Source organism: Zalophus californianus, chromosome 1, assembly GCF_009762305.2.
Source record: "Zalophus californianus isolate mZalCal1 chromosome 1, mZalCal1.pri.v2, whole genome shotgun sequence".
Classification (NCBI taxonomy): Eukaryota; Metazoa; Chordata; class Mammalia; order Carnivora; family Otariidae; genus Zalophus; species Zalophus californianus.
The window spans coordinates 33,903,214-33,921,310 of NC_045595.1; the positions used below are offsets into that span (position 1 = coordinate 33,903,214).

General features: G+C 44.8%; 1 protein-coding gene across 3 annotated transcripts in view; it reads right to left on the minus strand.

Moving 5' to 3' along the window:
• LRIG1 (leucine rich repeats and immunoglobulin like domains 1) overlaps positions 1 to 18,097 on the minus strand; it is a 128,952-nt gene that overhangs the window by 67,174 nt on the left and 43,681 nt on the right. For all 3 annotated transcript variants that reach the window (XM_027586778.1, XM_027586777.1, XM_027586776.2), the window contains one exon: positions 6,996 to 7,067. In XM_027586778.1, the coding sequence (XP_027442579.1) occupies positions 6,996 to 7,067 (72 nt within the window). The remainder of the gene's footprint in view (positions 1 to 6,995; positions 7,068 to 18,097) is intronic.

Consider the following 18,097-nt stretch of genomic DNA (forward strand, 5'->3'; position numbering starts at 1 on the left):
AACCAAAACACAGTTCGCTGGGTCTGCCCCCAGAGGCTCTGCAATCCAGCCTCCTTACATGGACATGAATTTCCAAATCTGGGAAGAGAATCCAAAATCAGACTTGCAAAGTGAGCCCAAAAATCCTTAATAAAGCCAGAACACAGGGATCCAGCTTTCTGCTGGGTGACAGGCTGGAAGGAAACCGTATCTGAGATGCAGAATCAAAGGGATAATGCTAAGCTATCATACTTTTTTTTTCCCCCTTAAGAGAGTGTGTCTTACATGGACCATCTTGTTACTGTTTGAAGACAAGGCCACTGAAATGACAGTTGCATTCCTGCAAGTATACAGCTAGTATTGGCTTGAATCGAATAATCTGGCTGCCATCTTCTATAGACGTGAAAAAGAGAAAAAAAAAAAAAAAAAGGAAAAGGCCTTGAATTATCCCATTTGCTTTCGGCAGTGCCAGAGCCAGTTAGAGATGAGGCTTGGCAATTATTGGGCCGTGGGACACAGAACGTCTGTTTCAATAGCTTCATGACTGAAGCATCTGGCAGAGAGAAAGCAGATCCGTATCATGTGGCAAATCCCTTCTTCACTTAAAGGGCCCTTGTCTGTGTGTTGAAGTAGACAATTAATTACTTTAACAGTCTCTTATCTGACTGCCCCCGGAATCAGCCTGCTTCTGCTTCACCTCTTCACTCCTCCAACCCTGCAGCAATCCATTTCCCATCTTGGTGCAGGGATGATGAGAACTCTCCAGGGGTTTTAATCTCTCCTAATGCATTTTCACGGTACCATCAATGGACTTATTACTCGAGGAGACCCTCAGATCTTTGCAGGGCAAGGAAAACTAAGGTCAGGGCCGGCTGCCAATAAGGGAGCTTGTGTAAGATGTCTTCAGTGCCTAGAGATCTGTTCTAGAACATGATGATGCTGCTAATAAAAATGTCGGCAGCAGCTAACCTACGGAGGGGCTACTATGTGCCAGGCAAGGCTCTAGGAGCTTTCCAGTGTACTAACTCATCTTTAGACGCCTAGGGGGTAAGTCCCATGGACAATCCCATTGTACCAAGGAGGAAATGGAAACACTGAGGTGTTGACTAATTTGACGGTCACCATAGTAAGTGGTAGTGGTCTAGGGAGTGTCGCCCCCCCAAGTCTAGCTTCTTAACCACTCACTACCCTCCATCTCTCTATAATTACAGCAGCAACTACCTGCCTGATGCAACTGCATCATTACCACTCTGAGTCAGGTACCAGGTCCTCGTGCTGGTCCCTACCCTACAGCTAAGGGCTCTAAGTCAAGTTTCAGTTGCAGTCACAAGGCTAAGGCCACACAACTAGAAGATGGTACAAGCAACAACTGAACCCAAGAATGGCTGCCAAACAGAGGCGAGCCATGAGTGGCAAGGCCAGCAAGCCGGGAGGCTCCTAAACCCTCAGGTAACATGGTGGTTGTGCTTCGGGCTGCTTAGGATCGGACTTGATGCTAAACCTGAAACAGACAACATGGACTTCTCCGCAGGGGAACTTTTGCCGAACAACCTCAGTGTCAGGCCGGGCCTACTGCACAGAAATAAATGAACAAGGAAAAGTGGCAACATGATAAGATTTTAAATCCTGCACAAACTGCTGGAAGCAGAGCGTACAGGTGCGGCAGACCAGTGCTAAAGATGAACAGGGCATTTTATATCTAGAGTGGCAGTAAACAGATTTAGGCAGAGATCACAGGCTCTGATCCCAACAGGGCTGCTCGATTTATGCAGGGGACAGTGTCAGGATCCAAAGGAGAAGAGCTGCATGGCCCGCATACCTCTCGATCGTTCCTATGTAAAAAGCACCGCTCGCTAAATGTAAGTCAGTTGGCATTACCACTACTGGCTTTCTTTTTGTGTGCCCTGAGAACAGTATCCTCAGAAGGCAGTGGAGACCATACTCGCTCTGAGACACGACCAGCTTGCCAGCCTGAAATAGAGACCAGTCAAAAATAGCACGGCCAGAGCTCGGAGGGAAGGTTGAGCACAGTCTCCACGAATAAGGAAACTAGGAATTTAGGACGGGGTTTGATGAAATCTTCTGAGTATCTAGGGTTGTGCAGTTTTCTACCCTTCACACTCCCCCTACATGTGCTCCCATCCGAGGCCCTAAAAAATCCTTCTAAAATGTCTTGCTTCTTGAACTGACTTTTCCTGATGATTTAGGACCAAGAAGTGCCTCCCTCAGGTGCATGAGACCATGAATTGTAGTCCAACCCTGGACCTGGAAGAGGTGTAAAATAAGGGAAATGGGGCTCCATGGACTGCCTGACCCCAGGGCAGAACCTAGAGGTGGGCCTTTTCCAGCTCACCCATCATAAGGTGTGCATGGGCCTTCTGGGCTCTCTCTGCAATGTTCCGTTACTCAGCTTGCTGAAAGGAAGTTCTATTTTGTAAGACACAAAATGTTAGGAAGGGTGTTTCAGAGTACTTTAATTATTATCTCAATGAAATGAGGTTTCCACAGACAACGAAAAACCAACCCAAAGCATGATTTTGGGTTACAGGGCTTTTGGGTCCATTTTTTTTAATTGCTGTGTATTATTTATTGAATAGCCGATCTGAGCGCACAGTAAAATTTCCAAACCATTTCAAAAGAGAAAAACCAGGAATATACAGTGAAAAACGAAGCTTCCTTGCACTTCAGTCCCCTGGTCGGCCTCCAAGAGGAAGCGCCGGCTGCCAGCTCTGAGAGATACACGCATGTTTCTCTTTTACACAGATGCTTGTGAATTATACAGACTGTTCTGGAGCGCACTTTCCCCTCAGTAATATATCTTGTAGATCTCCCTCATTCTTTCGACCAGCTGCAAAGTATTCCTCTGTCAGCATGAATGAATGACCATCTATTTAGCCAATCAACTCTGGGGAGGCATTTCGGGCGGTGCCAAAGGCAAGGAAGCTACCCTTCATAACAAAGTTGGGCAGAAGGCTGCAACTTCAGTTAGCTCTGCTTCTTACAAGGCACAAAGTCATCAATAACAGGTAGGAGTGCAGGTTTTAGAGTCAGAGCCTCTTCATCAATAACTATATGAGGGCTTTTAGCTCCTTGAGAATAAGGCATACTAAATAATTACTCTGGCAAGACTTTTTCTATACCATATGGCCAGATGTGCTTCCTTTAGGACAGGGATTGAGGGGATACTTTAAGTCAGCAATTACAAACAATAATAGTTAAGTGTGGAGTTTGTGCACTATGCTCTCTGCTGAATGCTGCCATGCACCATATCTCACTGGATCACATGCCAAGCCTCTGAGGAAGGCACTCAAGTATCACTCCACCTTAAAAGGAGAAACCAAGGCACTATGACAGAGTAGCCGAGCAGGGGTTACTCGGAGGGCATTTTTACAGCTCGGATCTGCAAATCAGAGAGCTCTGGGTTCATTCAACCCCAATCCTGCCCTTTAGCAACTGAAGGGCCTTCAGCATGTCACTTAACCTTCCTGTGCCTTAGTTTCCTCCACAAAAAAATGTAAACAACACCAGTATCAACTTCATAGGGTTGTGGCAGGACCCGGCTGAAATAATTAAACCTAGCGGCTTAGGATCGAGCCAGAAATAGAGTAAATGCTTAACAGGTGGTGGGAATTCGCAGCCAAAGGGCAGTGCCTCAGAAAGATAACCCTGGTTATTTCAGCCCTCCCTTCAACACACTACACTACACTACACTCACTCACACACACACACACGCACACACACACACACACTGGGGTGGGGGGAGTGTGATCCTGAGACACCAGAGGGTGACGGTGACACACACACACACACACACACACACACACACACACACACACACACTGGGGTGGGGGGAGTGTGATCCTGAGACACCAGAGGGTGAGCCATAAATACCCAAAGGCAGGGCACACACAGGCTTCCCGGCCGCCTTGAGGAACATTTTAGGTCAACGGCCCTGGAAAGCACACAGCAGCACCCACAGTGAGGCGGCAAGCACGTGACCTGCATGCAGTTCTTAAAGAGGATAGTATAAATAGCCCCTCTTTTTTTTTTTTTAAAGATTTTATTTATTTATTCATGAGAGACAGAGAGAGAGAGGCAGAGGGAGAAGCAGGCTCCCAAGGAGCAGGGAGCCCGATGCGGAACTCGATCCCAGGACCCTGGCATCATGACCTGAGCCGAAGGCAGACGCTTAACCATCTGAGCCACCCAGGCGCCCTAAATAGCCCCTCCTATTAACAGAGGAGCCTGGCCGTCCAGGACCCCTGGCTGGAGGCGCTCCCTGGTGGGCTTTCCTCAGAGCTGTGGGCAGTACAGACCGTGTGGCTTGGCAGCAGCTGCTCAAGCATCCTCATGGCCTCCAGGGGCCTCCATCAGCGGTGCTTTCTCTCTCCAGTGAGCCATGATGGACTGTGGTTCCAGGCCTCCAAAATAAAACCACTGCTAAACCACGACCTACTGTTTTGCCAGCCTGTGGTGCTCCTCTCGCCGAGGTTTCTAGACTCAGAGAGAGGGCTCTGAGGGTTTAGGAGAGCTGATATCTCCCGGGAAAGCCCTGAACCCAGTCAATTTAGAAGCAATTGTATGTCAATGACATTTTTTTTTTTCTTCAATATCCTTTCCCACCTCCCCACCCCTTACTTCTGACAGGCCCTTTACCATCTGCCTCCACAATGGATTAGAATTCCCTCCAGGAAAGGCCCAGATCTGCATCAGTGAGAAGTTCCACTGCTCTGGGCTCCGGGGAATTCGTCTCGTCCATCCCGTCCATCCCCGTGCGATCCCAGGGGCTGCAGGCAGTCACGGTGGTAAAAGGCCCAACCAACTGGCCCTCAAGGATTTGTTTCTCAATAACGCACCCAGCTTGGGAGGGCTTCGTGGTTCCAAATGTAGGAGAAGGAAATAACACTCAGTAGCCTCCCCATGTGCAAAGCCCTGGACATCACCTCCAATTAGTAACTCTAGTACCATTGGTCATGTGTTCATACATCCACGTTGCATAAAGGGAAAAGCAATGAGGCACTAAGTAACTCGTCCAGGGGCACAGACCAGCAAAGAGCAAAACCAGAAATCAAATCCAGGTCTGTCTGCTACCAAACTGTGTGTGTTTTTTCCACTACACCACACTGTATCCAAAAGATGCAATCTCTGTCTTCACGCCTCTCACACGTGAGAAGGAAGTGCTGCCACAGAAAGCATGGCACAGGAGTTAGACTGGGAGGCGGGTGCAGGGCCCCATCCAACCACTCACTAGCATGCAATCCCAGCCAAGCCCCCATACTTTGGCTCCTTCCAATGTCTGGAGAAGGTGGCAGTGACAATAAGGAGTACAGCAGTGCTCAGGACGATGGCTAGCTAAGGTCAACCTTCATGAGTGCAATATTAGCAGGATGAAGGAGAGCAGTCACACACAAAACAAAGAGCTCAGGATGCGGTCAGGGGCCTCATCCAGCTCACAAATGCAACAGGAGTTCTGAGGAGGGAGAAAAGCCAAGGTGGAGGGAGAAGGGGTATTTTATTAGGTCAAATTAGCACAGTGACCCACCTCACACTTCCTTGCTCCCTCCACCGGCTGTTGACCTTACAGGAAAACTAGGGTCCTGGACAGAATATTCCCAAGGGCTCCTTCCAACTATGAAGTTCTTTTTAACTTCGGAAGTTTAAGCCTTTTTTAAAGAGACATGGAAATCATAACCACAATTTGGAGAATTTGGAGATGGGGCTAGGGGATGCAGGTATTCTGCCAATTGCACTAAGGAATGAAATTAAGGTTCCTTTAGATAAATCACCCAACAATGAAATCAAAGAATAAACAAGGACTTCTATCAGTTACATATAATGATCAAAAAGTGTAAAGCACTTACCTAACAATATCTAATAAAAATCACTGACAATAGAAGCATGGGGTGAATAATTTATGAAATATCCATGTGTGGTAGTTTTACATAAAAATTTAAGTGGGGGTGCCTGGGTGGCTCAGTTGGTTATGGGACTGCCTTCGACTCAGGTCATGATCCTGGAGTCCCAGGATCGAGTCCTACATCAGGCTCCTTGTTCAGCGGGGTGTCTGCTTCTCCCTCTGACCCTCGCCCCTCTCATGCTATCTCTCTCTCTCAAATGAAAGTAAGTAAATAAATAAATAAATAAAAATTTAAGTGGCACATTTAAAAATTTTTAATTTACATGATAAAGTATTTGAAACTGTGAGGGTTAAGTATGAAAAAGATACAAAACTATAAGATATATATACAGTTTGAGCCCCAAATTCTACGTGTAGAGGTAGGTATTTTTCACTAAGTATTCATAATGGTTATTATGTCTGGTGATTTGAATCAGTCTTTACATATTTCTAGACTCTAAATTTCCTGCAGTGGTTATATGCACGACTTATGCAGAAGTTTCTCTAAAGTCCCTATGAAACTAAAATTCCTGATAACCCGACATCTATGTTAAAAGCAGAGTTCTTTACAGTCAAGAAGAAGGAAAGAGGGAGGCCGGATTTACAGGACTCTGCATGAGGCAGGGGGTGGCTGAGAGTATCCCAGGCAGTGATAACGCCTCGCTCTGTCTGGACATGAGAGAGGAAAAGCCAGCCTCTGTGTCCATTCTTCTAGACCTGTGCTTCCCGGAGAGCAGAAGCGGTGAGCTGGTGCATGAGCCTCTGCCGAGCAGGCTGCTCTACCTCCCGGGGCGACGGCGGGGAGGTACCAGTCAGGTGTGCCAACACAAAGGGTCCACAAGGTTTCCACAAAGGAGGGGACCCTCCTATCCATCCCCCACATCCCCATGATTTCTCCAGGATTCTAGCACACCCGTTGATGCCTGCCCACGAGGAGGGAGGGGCTGCAGGGAAGGAGCTCAGGAAGCAGTACGATTCGCGATTCGTCAGGGCGGCCAGTATGCACACGTTCCTGCTTGCACGTTTAGACTGCTGATGGGGGGGGGGTGGAGGGCAGAGGGTTTCCCCAGGAGCTATAAGTCCCCCACCCCCAACCGGAGGTTTAGGAGAAAACACTCACACTTCCTGTAGATTCGGCAAGTCCTCAAAACCAGCAGGGTCAATCTCAGAAAGTTTATTATAACTCAGGTTTCTGGTAAAGGAAAAGCAAAAAAAAAGAATAATTAATTAAATCAACATGCAACATTTAACCCCAAATTCAGGAATCTTCTATTCTGCCTCCCAAACCAGGCCCTCTCTCTCATAACTGCCCCTATCCCATACATTATTTGAAGTAACCTTATTAATACTGAGATTTACAGATAGAGCTCCTCCCCACTAGCATCCATAAACAAGTCACTGTGAAAAATCTCCAATCACTGAAACTGGCTAAACTCAAATGGATTTCAATCAATATAATTTCACCACTTAGCAACTTCTAAAGGTAAGTCAGTCCTCTACCTACATTAGAGTGTGCTGATACAAATATTTTGCCCTGAATCAGGTCCAAGGCTATTCCGAATGGCATTTTAAAAGTTAGTAAAACATCAATAAGAAAAAGAGGGGTCAGGAACTGACCCTTTACTGTCTACAAATCAGTGGTTCTCAAGCAGGGATGACGTTTGGCAATATCTAGAGACATTTTTAGATGTTACAACTGCAGAGAAAAGGCAGGGATGGGGGGGTTGCTACACACATCTACTGTGTGGAAGCCAAAGAGGCTGCTAAATATCCTACAATGGCACAGGACAGCACTTAGCAACAATCATCCAGCCTTAAGTGTCAATGGTAACATTCAGGAGTTGAGAAAAACCCTGGTCTAAGCAAGATCCGATGACTAAAAATTGCTAAAAGGCACACTCAAAGTTGGAGGAACTGCTTAGAAAGTCGAGACCTTATGAGACGCTAATCATAAAGCTATCCCTGAACACGATGCGCCCATCAATGAATAAATACTGGGAGTGACAGTCACACAGGAGAGAGGAGCTGTGGTTACGGGAAATTCACGGCTGGTCTTAACCGAAGGCAGTGAAAGCCTCACATGTGAGCAGACTTCTCAAGAAGATGGCACCTGTCAACATCATTCAGAATGACCCCTCTCTCCTTTCATCCCTCAGCTATACCCTTAGGCGCACACAGGGAGCAAGCTGACCCTTGTTCAGTCAGCGGAGCTTCTTGGATCAGCCTAGATCAGCTTCATCTTTCAGGAACAGAAATCCACAGAGACGTGGTCCAAATGAGACCTTGGTGCATACTGTGCCTTGTTCCCTGCCACCAAAACATACCCAGTCCCACGTATGCCGAAGAGGTCAACATTATTGATCTAAGCTATTAATTCCATTGGCATTAATGCCAATTAACGGTACTGAGAATCATGAGTTTCAAGTCTACCATTTAGGCAGCACATAAGTAGCAACTAGCTTTTAAACTTACTCCAGAGACATTCCAATCAATACTAACCTACAGCTGATAGCCATTTCACTGTCGACTTTAGACATTCATCTAAATAAAAGTCAGACTACACTTGAAATTAATGGTACATCTGTGCTCAGGGCACAACCTGAATTAAAAGCAATTTGTCCAGAGATTATGTTACTATAAAAATTGAAGGTGGCAAGTTTTTAAACCACATACTGAAGTCAAGTGCGAGCTTGTCCATGCTTGGGGGTATTTACGATCAGGTACACAGACATCAACAGATTAGACTCAAAAAAAAAAAATCCACAAATGGAGAGAATTTTCCCACATCAGAAAAAGGACTGGACAGACTAAAATTTTCTTCTATCTTGAGCTCATTATCATAAACAAGAAGGATGGAAATACTGTTTCTGGGTCTAGAGATACCGTGAGTTTACAGTATCTACCACATTTGCATCATTATCATCGGTAATGAGAGTTACTGAGCAGGAGGAGACATCAGAAGACTGAGGTCACAAAGGCAAGAGGCCTGGAGGGCAAGCACGTAGTGTGGACAGTCACCCTGCCAGGGGTGCGAAGAGGCTGACACAGCAGTACCTGCTTGCCCATCAAAAGGGGCATTTGCTCCTGTCTCCAGAAACAAGGGCAATGCAGACCAGTCTTCTCCATTTTCAAGAGAAACTCAAATTCTGAATTCTCAGGTGAAATCCTTTCAATTCTTAAAAAAAAAAAAAATGTAACTCTGGATGGATCAAACATAACGTATCTGCAGGCCACATCTGGACTGAGGACCACCAGTTTTTAACCTTGCATTCTGGGCCACTGACTCTTGAAGCTATTAAGTTCAAAATGCAGGTCTCGTTTCTGGCTTATAGATGTGGCCAGGGATGGAGTCAGCCTCAGGCAATCAACTGGTAAACTATCTGGAATGAAATTACTTCCCTTATTCCCCACTCCAGGAGTGGTATTAGAATAAAGCCATTTTTAAATCATGACAACCCTTTGGTCCGTCATTCTCTTAAAGAGCACACAAAATTGACTTAAATTTCAAAAATGTTGTATAATTTCTGCTTTTTAGATAAGGCTCCTCGGAAAAGGGTCTTTGGCAAGCTAGCCTTACCAAGAAGCCGACCGGTATCAGGACCTCATGCTGAGATTGCAGGAAACGGCAACGAAGGATGAAGACACCTTACGTGGTAAATTTAAGCTCTCCCTGGGTCCGCCTGGAGAAGACCACTTTTTGACTCTGAATGAACTAGCACAGCCATGTTATCAACAAATGAGTGTCAGAGACTGGTCTGAAGGTCATTCTCCTCTCAGCGTGCCCATCAGCAATTACAGAGAGAGGACAGAGGCTGAAGCTCAGGTCCCCTGCAACAGCTTCGACTTTTGGCCACAGAGCTCCCTAGCTCTGAGGTCTGAGCAGCAACCAGTCCTAAAACCTGGGACAAGCTGTTGATCTTCAGCTGCTGTATCAGGAAATAGGGAAAATATTTACTGTAGTCTCCTTGACAAATATAATCTGAAACGAAATCCTCAGAGACATTTTCTTGTTTGCTCATCTTAGTGAGACAAACTCTCAGCGTGTTTTTCTGTTGTGGTAAAATACACAAAACATAAGAAGTTACCATCTTGACCACGTTCAAGTGTGCAGCTCAGTGGCATTAAGTACGATCATACTGTTGTGCAACCATCACTACCATCCGGCTCCACAACTGTATCATCTTCAACTGAAACTCAGCACCTCCCCCCAGCCCCTGGCAACCTTCATTCTGCTTTCTGTCTCTGTGAATCGCGCTACTCTGCAGACGTCATGTATCTGTCCTTTTGTGTCTGGCTTACTTGACTTAGCATAATGTTCTCAAGGTCCATCCATGTTGTAGCCTATGTCACAACTTCCTTCCTTTTTAGGGTTTAACAACATTCCATTTTGTGTGTATGTATACACATACCCCATATTTTATTCATCCATTCAACAGCTAATGGACATTTGACTTATTTCCACCTTTCTGCTATTATTAAGAATGCTGTTACGAGCATTTTTTTTTCTCCCAGCATAATTTTGTATTGAGACATAATTGACAAGTACACCACATAATGATTTGATACCTCAGCATAATTCTTAAATAAGGTTTATTTTTAACCCTTGACTGCTATGTTTAATTGATACCACTCATTTCTCAACAATTAAAGAAATACGTTTATTCAGCCCAAGAACTGTGCAGAGAGGGGTGTGGATTCTCTTGGTGGGTCAGAAGAACAATAATCAAAGGGTTAATTAGTTAAAAAAAGAAAAAAAAACCCTTTCACGAGGTCTTTCTTTCCAGGTGGCAGCTGACACGCACACAAATCTAAAGCATCTCACTTATTTCTCCAAACACGATCGCCCCTTACCAGGCCAACATCTGAATGTGTCTTCAGTTGAAGGTTTCAGATTCTCCTGTCAAAACAATTCATCTGTCAACAGGACAGATGCTGTCAAAAGCATTTCTGCACCTTTCAGTAGCAGAGAGGGCTGGAAAGAAACCTCTGGGAATTCAGTTACTGCCAATTGCAGCTTTCACTAAACATTTTGTCAGCCATTGTCATAACACAAATTTTCCCTGTTCTCGTACAAAGGGTGCGCAGAGCTTGGAACAATTGGGCCCAGCCGTAGATATTCTTTCAGCTAATCCGCTGAAAGATGACCATCCGGCCCACCGTTTGGAGAACACACAAGAGGTACCTCTGTGGAGAATGGCTCAAGTTTTACCCCAGTTGTATCTGTGTCTGAGAAGCAAACTGTTTAACAGTGCGTGGCAACAATCTGCTTGCTGAGCATTTTTCCTGACAAAGACCCCCCAACCCTGACCCCACTGCATTGGAAGAGCTAAGTCTTTAAATAGCTGAGCAATCCCCACCACTATGGAAACCTGTGCTGTCCAACTCAGTAGCCCCAGGCCGTGCTGCTTTCACACTGAAAGTGATTAAGATCACACAAAATTAAGAATTCAGTTTTCCTCGGTCATGCTAGCCATATTCCAAGTGTGCAACCACCACATGAGGCTTGCGCCCAAGATAAGGCACCATGAAGACAAGCGGACATTCCCATCACGGCTGAAATTTCTATTAAACTGTGCTGTATTGAGATCATGCAGGAATTAATACATATTTCAAGTGAATGGGCACTTAATGAAGAAACTTGGATCTCAAACATAAATTTGAATTTCCCGATAATTCAAGAGCTGTGGTGGGAGAGGGACACCAGTCTTAACATATAACCTTTAGCCGCACGAAGTTCTTAACCATCCCAACAGAGGAGAGGGCATTTGAAAATTCAATGCACTAGGAAGACACTCAATAAAAAAAATACCCTCTGAGTGTAATTCTATAAGCTTAATCAGTATTTACATAATCTGACCAGCATCTTCCTGGATTACAACCAGAACCACATATTACAAACTTGGCAAACACTATTCAAAGCTGGCAAACAATAATTCATTGACTCCTTCGAAGTTGAAGGATAAAAAGTTCCGTTTGCTATTGAGTAAGCTGTGGTGAGGAAGTAACCCCAGCATCGTTAGACTGACATAATTAGTACTTCATCCTCAAATACAGGTATTACTCACAGACCACTGACTTACACAGACAAAATCTCCCGCTCAGGAGAGCAGTGCAACGCAGGGCTGTAGCCTTCAACATTAATAGGAATCCTAATTCCCAGTGGAAGGAAGAAGTCCTAACTCCATGACAAGCATTCCCTGGGGAGTGAGGTTTTCTTATTCACTTTGGTTTCCAGGCCAGCCCATTTCCCATTACTCAACCCCCTCTGGACCCCTGAACGTCATAGTACTTTGCATATTTTAAGCCTTCGGATGTTTGCTAAATTGAATAATACAGCCAGGAAGGGAAGTGTGAAGCAATCCAATGACCCATCTGGTGAGCACTACTGGGGCGCCGAGGACGAGCCTGGAAGCCCCTTCTTTCTTGGAAAACTGGGCCCCAGTCATCCATCTCTTCTTGCCTCAAAAACTGCACTGCTTGCCACCCATTAAAAAGGGACTCACCTGCTTAGGACTCCCTGGGAAAAAGTGACTGGTCCTTCCAAATTTCAAGGAGTGTGAGTGAAGAAGAACATACAACTTGTTAAAGTTATTTAATCCCTTAAGCTTTTAAGGCCATTTCTGCTGCATTCTTAGCTTCTGAGAAATTACGTGTGGTACACATCGAGTTCCAATGAAATCACCACATTATGCTCCCTAGACCCACATTATAGGTTTTATGAGAATAAGGGATTTCTTTTTAAACCTACAATATTGAATGCTCTTATCTTTTTTTCTGTTATGATGCTTCCCCCTCATTGACCAAAAGCCACAACTGAATAGGCTGATAATATGCATTAAAGGCTTATACTGAGAATAATAATAAAACTGCATCTTAAATTGGAATCGTTCCTTTGGCACCCTCACCCAAGAATTCCCACTCGGGAGAAGGTTCTGTACTTGCTGCCATCTTTTGTCAGGAAGCTAAATAGCCCCATATTCCCTAAACTGAGGCTTGGAAAAAGACACACATTCTGCAAACAATTAAATGCAAAATCACTCAGATATCAACTCACTACATACAGCTCATTTTGTAAGCTTTTGGTCAGATTTAAGAAAGTCAGGAATGAATCACAGTTACTTCAGTTTTTGAAAGTGTTACATTGATAAATCTCTATGCACATGAGGCCTGTAAGCAACTCAAAAGAAGAGATAATATGCTCTAGCCATATAAGGACCTCGCAGTGAGTGCCTGCTTTTACTCCTTAAAATCAGCTATAGAAATCAGCATCGGTCTCTGAATTCTAATGCTTAACACATTATCTGACAGAAGTCACCCGTGCCTGCTTCCATAACCCCATAGGTCTTATATGTGCTTCTCTATCTTAATGGTTCACACATCTTACCCCCAGCCCACGGATAATTTGATCGCAGGTCTAAGTCTTTGTCCTTTAGTACCAAACAGATGTCAAGTTCAACAAATATTCACTGTCTACAATGTATACTGCGCTGTGATAAATTTTGATACAAATTAGGGTAAGATCTAATCTGTGACCTAATGGAGTTTATAACCTACTGGTCAGAAAAGACTCTGAACCAAATAAATTACAGCCAAAGGCTCTGATATGGCAAGCATCTTCTGAATGATAGACCAGGAGTTGTAAATTGGTGGTTCTTGGGCCATGACTGAACTACAGGGAAATTTGTTTGTTTGTGACTGAAGAGTGTGTGGAGAAAAAGAGTTTTCACCAAAAAAAATTACAGTTGCAGCTTCTCTTGAAAATAATCTTTGGGCCAGCATTCCTGATAGCAGCCACCAGCTACACTTACTTAGCAAGTACTGCAATTGACCACAGACCTCACTGTTCCTATCATCTCCCCCAGGACCTCCTTACTCATGTGCACTCTCTGCCTGGCCCCTGTATTTGTCATCCTTGGTACGGATACCACTATGTCCAGACGGCGTTCAGAGCAGGGAAGATCAGCTGTGATGAGAAAGGTTAATCAGAAAATGCAACACCTTAGTGAACCCTAGACGAAGAAGAGAAAAGGAGCATGGTCTTTAAGGAAGAATACCGGAAAATAAGGCCAGAAAAGTAAAATAAGGTGTGGAAAGTATGAAACTAGACAAATAAACAAAAAGCCAAGAAGTCAGGACCTCCTAGAAAGGAGAAGAGCAAGACATGAACAGTTTTAGGGCAAAGTCAAGAAGAGTCGTCCATGTTGTCAGACCACAACCCACTGGGCAGTTAAGTCAAGGCTTATATAAACCTAAACAAATCCCAGTGCCAGGTCCCGCATGATGCTTAATCTACGGGGCCATTTAAAGTTGGTTTCCAGAAGAAGAGAACAACAGCCCGCTGTTCATCTACTTAAAATTATGGCCAAAAGAGTCAAGAGCCATCCACCACTGCCAGTAATCAGCATTTGCTTTCTCTAACATCCCTTAAAGCAAGAGATCTGAAGACCTGTTTTTCCTACCCAAATCTTAGTTTGGCAAAAGAGATGAAGTCATTGGGTGTGCTGTGTCTCATGCTTGGTTGTGGGGGTGGTCCCGGAGGGAAGTCCATAAATATCCCATAACACTCCCTCGGGAAATATGGTACATGCATCATTAACCCCTAAGGATTAATTAATTTAATTAAGAGGAGGCACTCTGGCCTCAGCAGCTCTGCAGTTGGTGGGTATTTCACAAACAAAGGGAATCTGAGCAGGAAATAGCTGCTGGCCACAGGCCGACCCTCCCACAAATCTGTCACCTAGGGAGCACCAGCCCTGACCACCCCAGCAGGGAAGTGGGGCCTATAGCCACCATTTGGTTTTGCTATTATAGAAGTGGCATTGCACAGACTTGGAAATGGGGGGGGGAGGAGAGGAGTCAGGAGTCTAGTCTCCTACTCTCTGCTTTATCATCTCTGAAAAGGGATCACAAATCCACCCTTTCAGAGAGTCCCCAAGTTCTACAGGACTTTCCAAACTCATCACGCCCACCATAGGACAGGTTCACCCTTGCCAGACACCCTCCAGCACAGCAGCTTAATCTTTACCTCCAGAAAGCCCAGCCATTCTGCGGAACAGAGGGTGGTTGGTGCCTCCGAGCCAGGCACTCCCTGCCCCAAGAACCTCTTGTTCAACGTGGCCCTCCTGTGCGGAGGCACCAGGCACGCCCGTGGGAGCAGGAGCCCATCCATCATGACCGAGAGGAGACAGAAGTGCAGCAAGGAGGCGTGCTCACCTCTGGCGTCACATTTAGGGGCTGGAGTTCCCTCACTGAAAGGATGGAGGGGGGATTCTCCTAAATGAAAACCAAGCCCTACAAAGGCAGGAAACAGAGACTTTGGCTTCCGCAGTAGTTAAAAACAAGTCGGTCAAGAGGGACAGGGAGTGAGGGACATATTAATCTGGTGGATACATTCGGATTCCCTGCTTCACCAAGCGCTCTGTGAAGTCCACCCCGGGTCACATATTACTGGTTTCCTATCCTAACACGTCCACCGGAACCCCTCGGCCCCTACAAATGTCTGCCGGAAGATGAGCTTCTTGTAGAACCACGACTGCAAAATTTAGGGTGTTTGTTAAAAGCATGATGCGGCTTTAAAATTCATTCACTGTGGTTTCACGTGTGGAAGATGCAAACTAGCAACAGCCTATAAATGTTTCTTTTGAGTGAATGTGTCATGCAACAAAATTATGTAAATGTTGGCCCAACCATCAACCCTAAGTGACACTATGATCAGTTTCCTGTCCCAACACACTGAAATAATTCTCCACTTAACACCGAGGGGTTTCACACACCCCGTGCCCTCACCGAAGGGCTCGCGGAGAGGAAAATAACTGTTTTAACACAGCCCCATAAAAAGTACTCCTGGGTCACAAGAATAGGGTGGTCATATTCCAAGCCTGTCTTTCCGGCAGAAGGTACAGCCGAGGATTTCACTGGGATAAAGGGATAAGGGAATTCTATACCGGTGACTCCGGGTTCTTCAGAAACGAAACCTTCAATAACTCCAATAATATTATTACTTCCCGAGCACGACAGACACACATTAAAATCTACAAAACAAACAAACAAAAACCTCTCCTTCCCTCCCTTCGACTCATTCCACACCATCCTCAACCCTCTTGTCTAGAAGTTTCCCAAAAGCAGGAAAGGGTCAAGGCATCTGGTGAGGTTTTCTGAACCCTCCTTTCTGACAATGCACTCTCTAAAATGAAGCCAGCCAACGAAAAGAATAGTACACAAGCCTCTTGTTAGAGAAATGTACGCCAAGAGATTAAAAAAACAAAACAAAACAAAACAAAAAAACTTTGCAGTAACTCACCTCTGGACATGTAACGATCGGGGTCTGTTGTTGTTAAAGAAAAGTACAGTTGACCCTTGAACAACATGGATTTGAACTGTGTGGGTCCACTTACAGATCTTTTTACAGTAGTGTACTGACAATGAAGTTTCCCTTCCTTCTGATTTTCTTAATAACATTTTCCTTTCTCTAGCTAACCTTATTGTAAGAATACAGTAGATAATACACATAATACACAAAATATGTGTTAACTGACTGTTTATGTCACCGGTAGGGGTTCTGGTCAACCGTAGGCTATTAGTTAAGTTTTTTGAGGAGTCAAAAATTATACACAGATTTTCGACCGTGCAGGGGGTCAGCACCTTTAACCGCCTCCTCCACTGTTCAAGGGTCAACTGTATTTAGAAGGGTGATTTTAGGCAAATATACTTTTGGGTTACAAAACAGCAATATATAGTAAGTTGCCTAACTGTCTCCCTTAAAAGGGAGGAAGAAGGAAATGAAAGCTTTCTTTTTTAAGCAAATACATCTGTACAAACAGCTTACCTTAGTGTTATGAGCATCTCTTTCCTCCCCTGCCTACACACACACACACACACACACACACAATTTAATGACATAAGTGGGTGTAACTACCTTCCCAGGCTAGAGCTGCTCATAAGGAAAATCCTGGGAAGCCAGAACTTCCCAAGGGTGTGCGCTGGAGTCCTCGATCAGCTTCCAATGGAACGTACATACATCTTTCATTTTTCCAACTGAAATCACACCCACTACTCACTAATGTCTTTGACGTCTCTTTGTGCCTGTGTGAAGCCCAAGCATCCAAAATTGATAAAGCAAATAAAAAATCTAGGTGTACTTGCACTTACCACGATATTCTACATTACAAACAGATTAAGTACAAGGTTCCTTCAAATATTATCATTATAATATTCTCTTCTAAGTTTTCAACATCATCTTCTAGATTTCAAAATATTCAAATATTATCTTCTAGGTTTATCCTCCTTTCCTTTCCTGGCTACCTTAAACTTAAAAATGAAGATTCCCTCAGACACAGAGAACAGATCTGTGGAATTAAGTCAGCCAAAGTCAAAAGTTGAATTTACCCACAACTTTTCAAGAATACATCCTGCTGTATTACAGGGAGGCACGAGAGCATCTCTAGCTAAGTATTTTAAAGAAAACGCAGTTTTAAAAGGTCAGCCTCCTGGCTAACAGTTAAGTCGCTGACTTTATTAGCTAGCTTATCGACTTGGGATCTCGTTCTGTCAATTTTTCCGTTGGGCTTTTTAAAGTTTTATGTGTGTCATGAAATGCCTGGCTGAAGCCAAAAGGCACAGTTTTTTCTTTCTGTGATACTAAGATGTCATGAAATGCTGTAAACTTAGGAGCCCGTCTCCATGGTTTTCTGGGGCCGTGATGACTTCTCTAGTCCCAGTCGGTGGCTGAACAGCTGAGAAGCCCAAGGTCAAGATGCACCAACCACACAGTACTGCAGCGTCCACTGTCCTATACTGACTACTTTCAGCTATTAAAACATGGCACTTCCTTTTCACTGAAATTACAAGCACAAAGAATCAGATGATGCGTGTGACTTCCATCTTTGAACACACTAAAATTTTACTATGTCAAACGGGAAGCTGGCTGTGAAAATGACAGAACCGTCCTACACTTTCATTTCTGCTGCTGCTTTTTTTTTTAATCATTCACCAAGCCCTCTAAAAAGATGCCTCACCTCTTCCACATGGTCCATCTACATTCATCAGGGCCCTGTGCACCGTAACATGGAGAGGCCCTCACATCTGTGCCCGTCCCCCACCCCTAAACCGCCCCCCCCCCCGCCCCACCAAGTCTGCAGTTCCAGGTTTGACTCCCAAAGGTGCATCTTAAAGGGTGGGTCCGAGCAGTAAATTCCACTTGCTAAACTCTACTTCAATCAAATA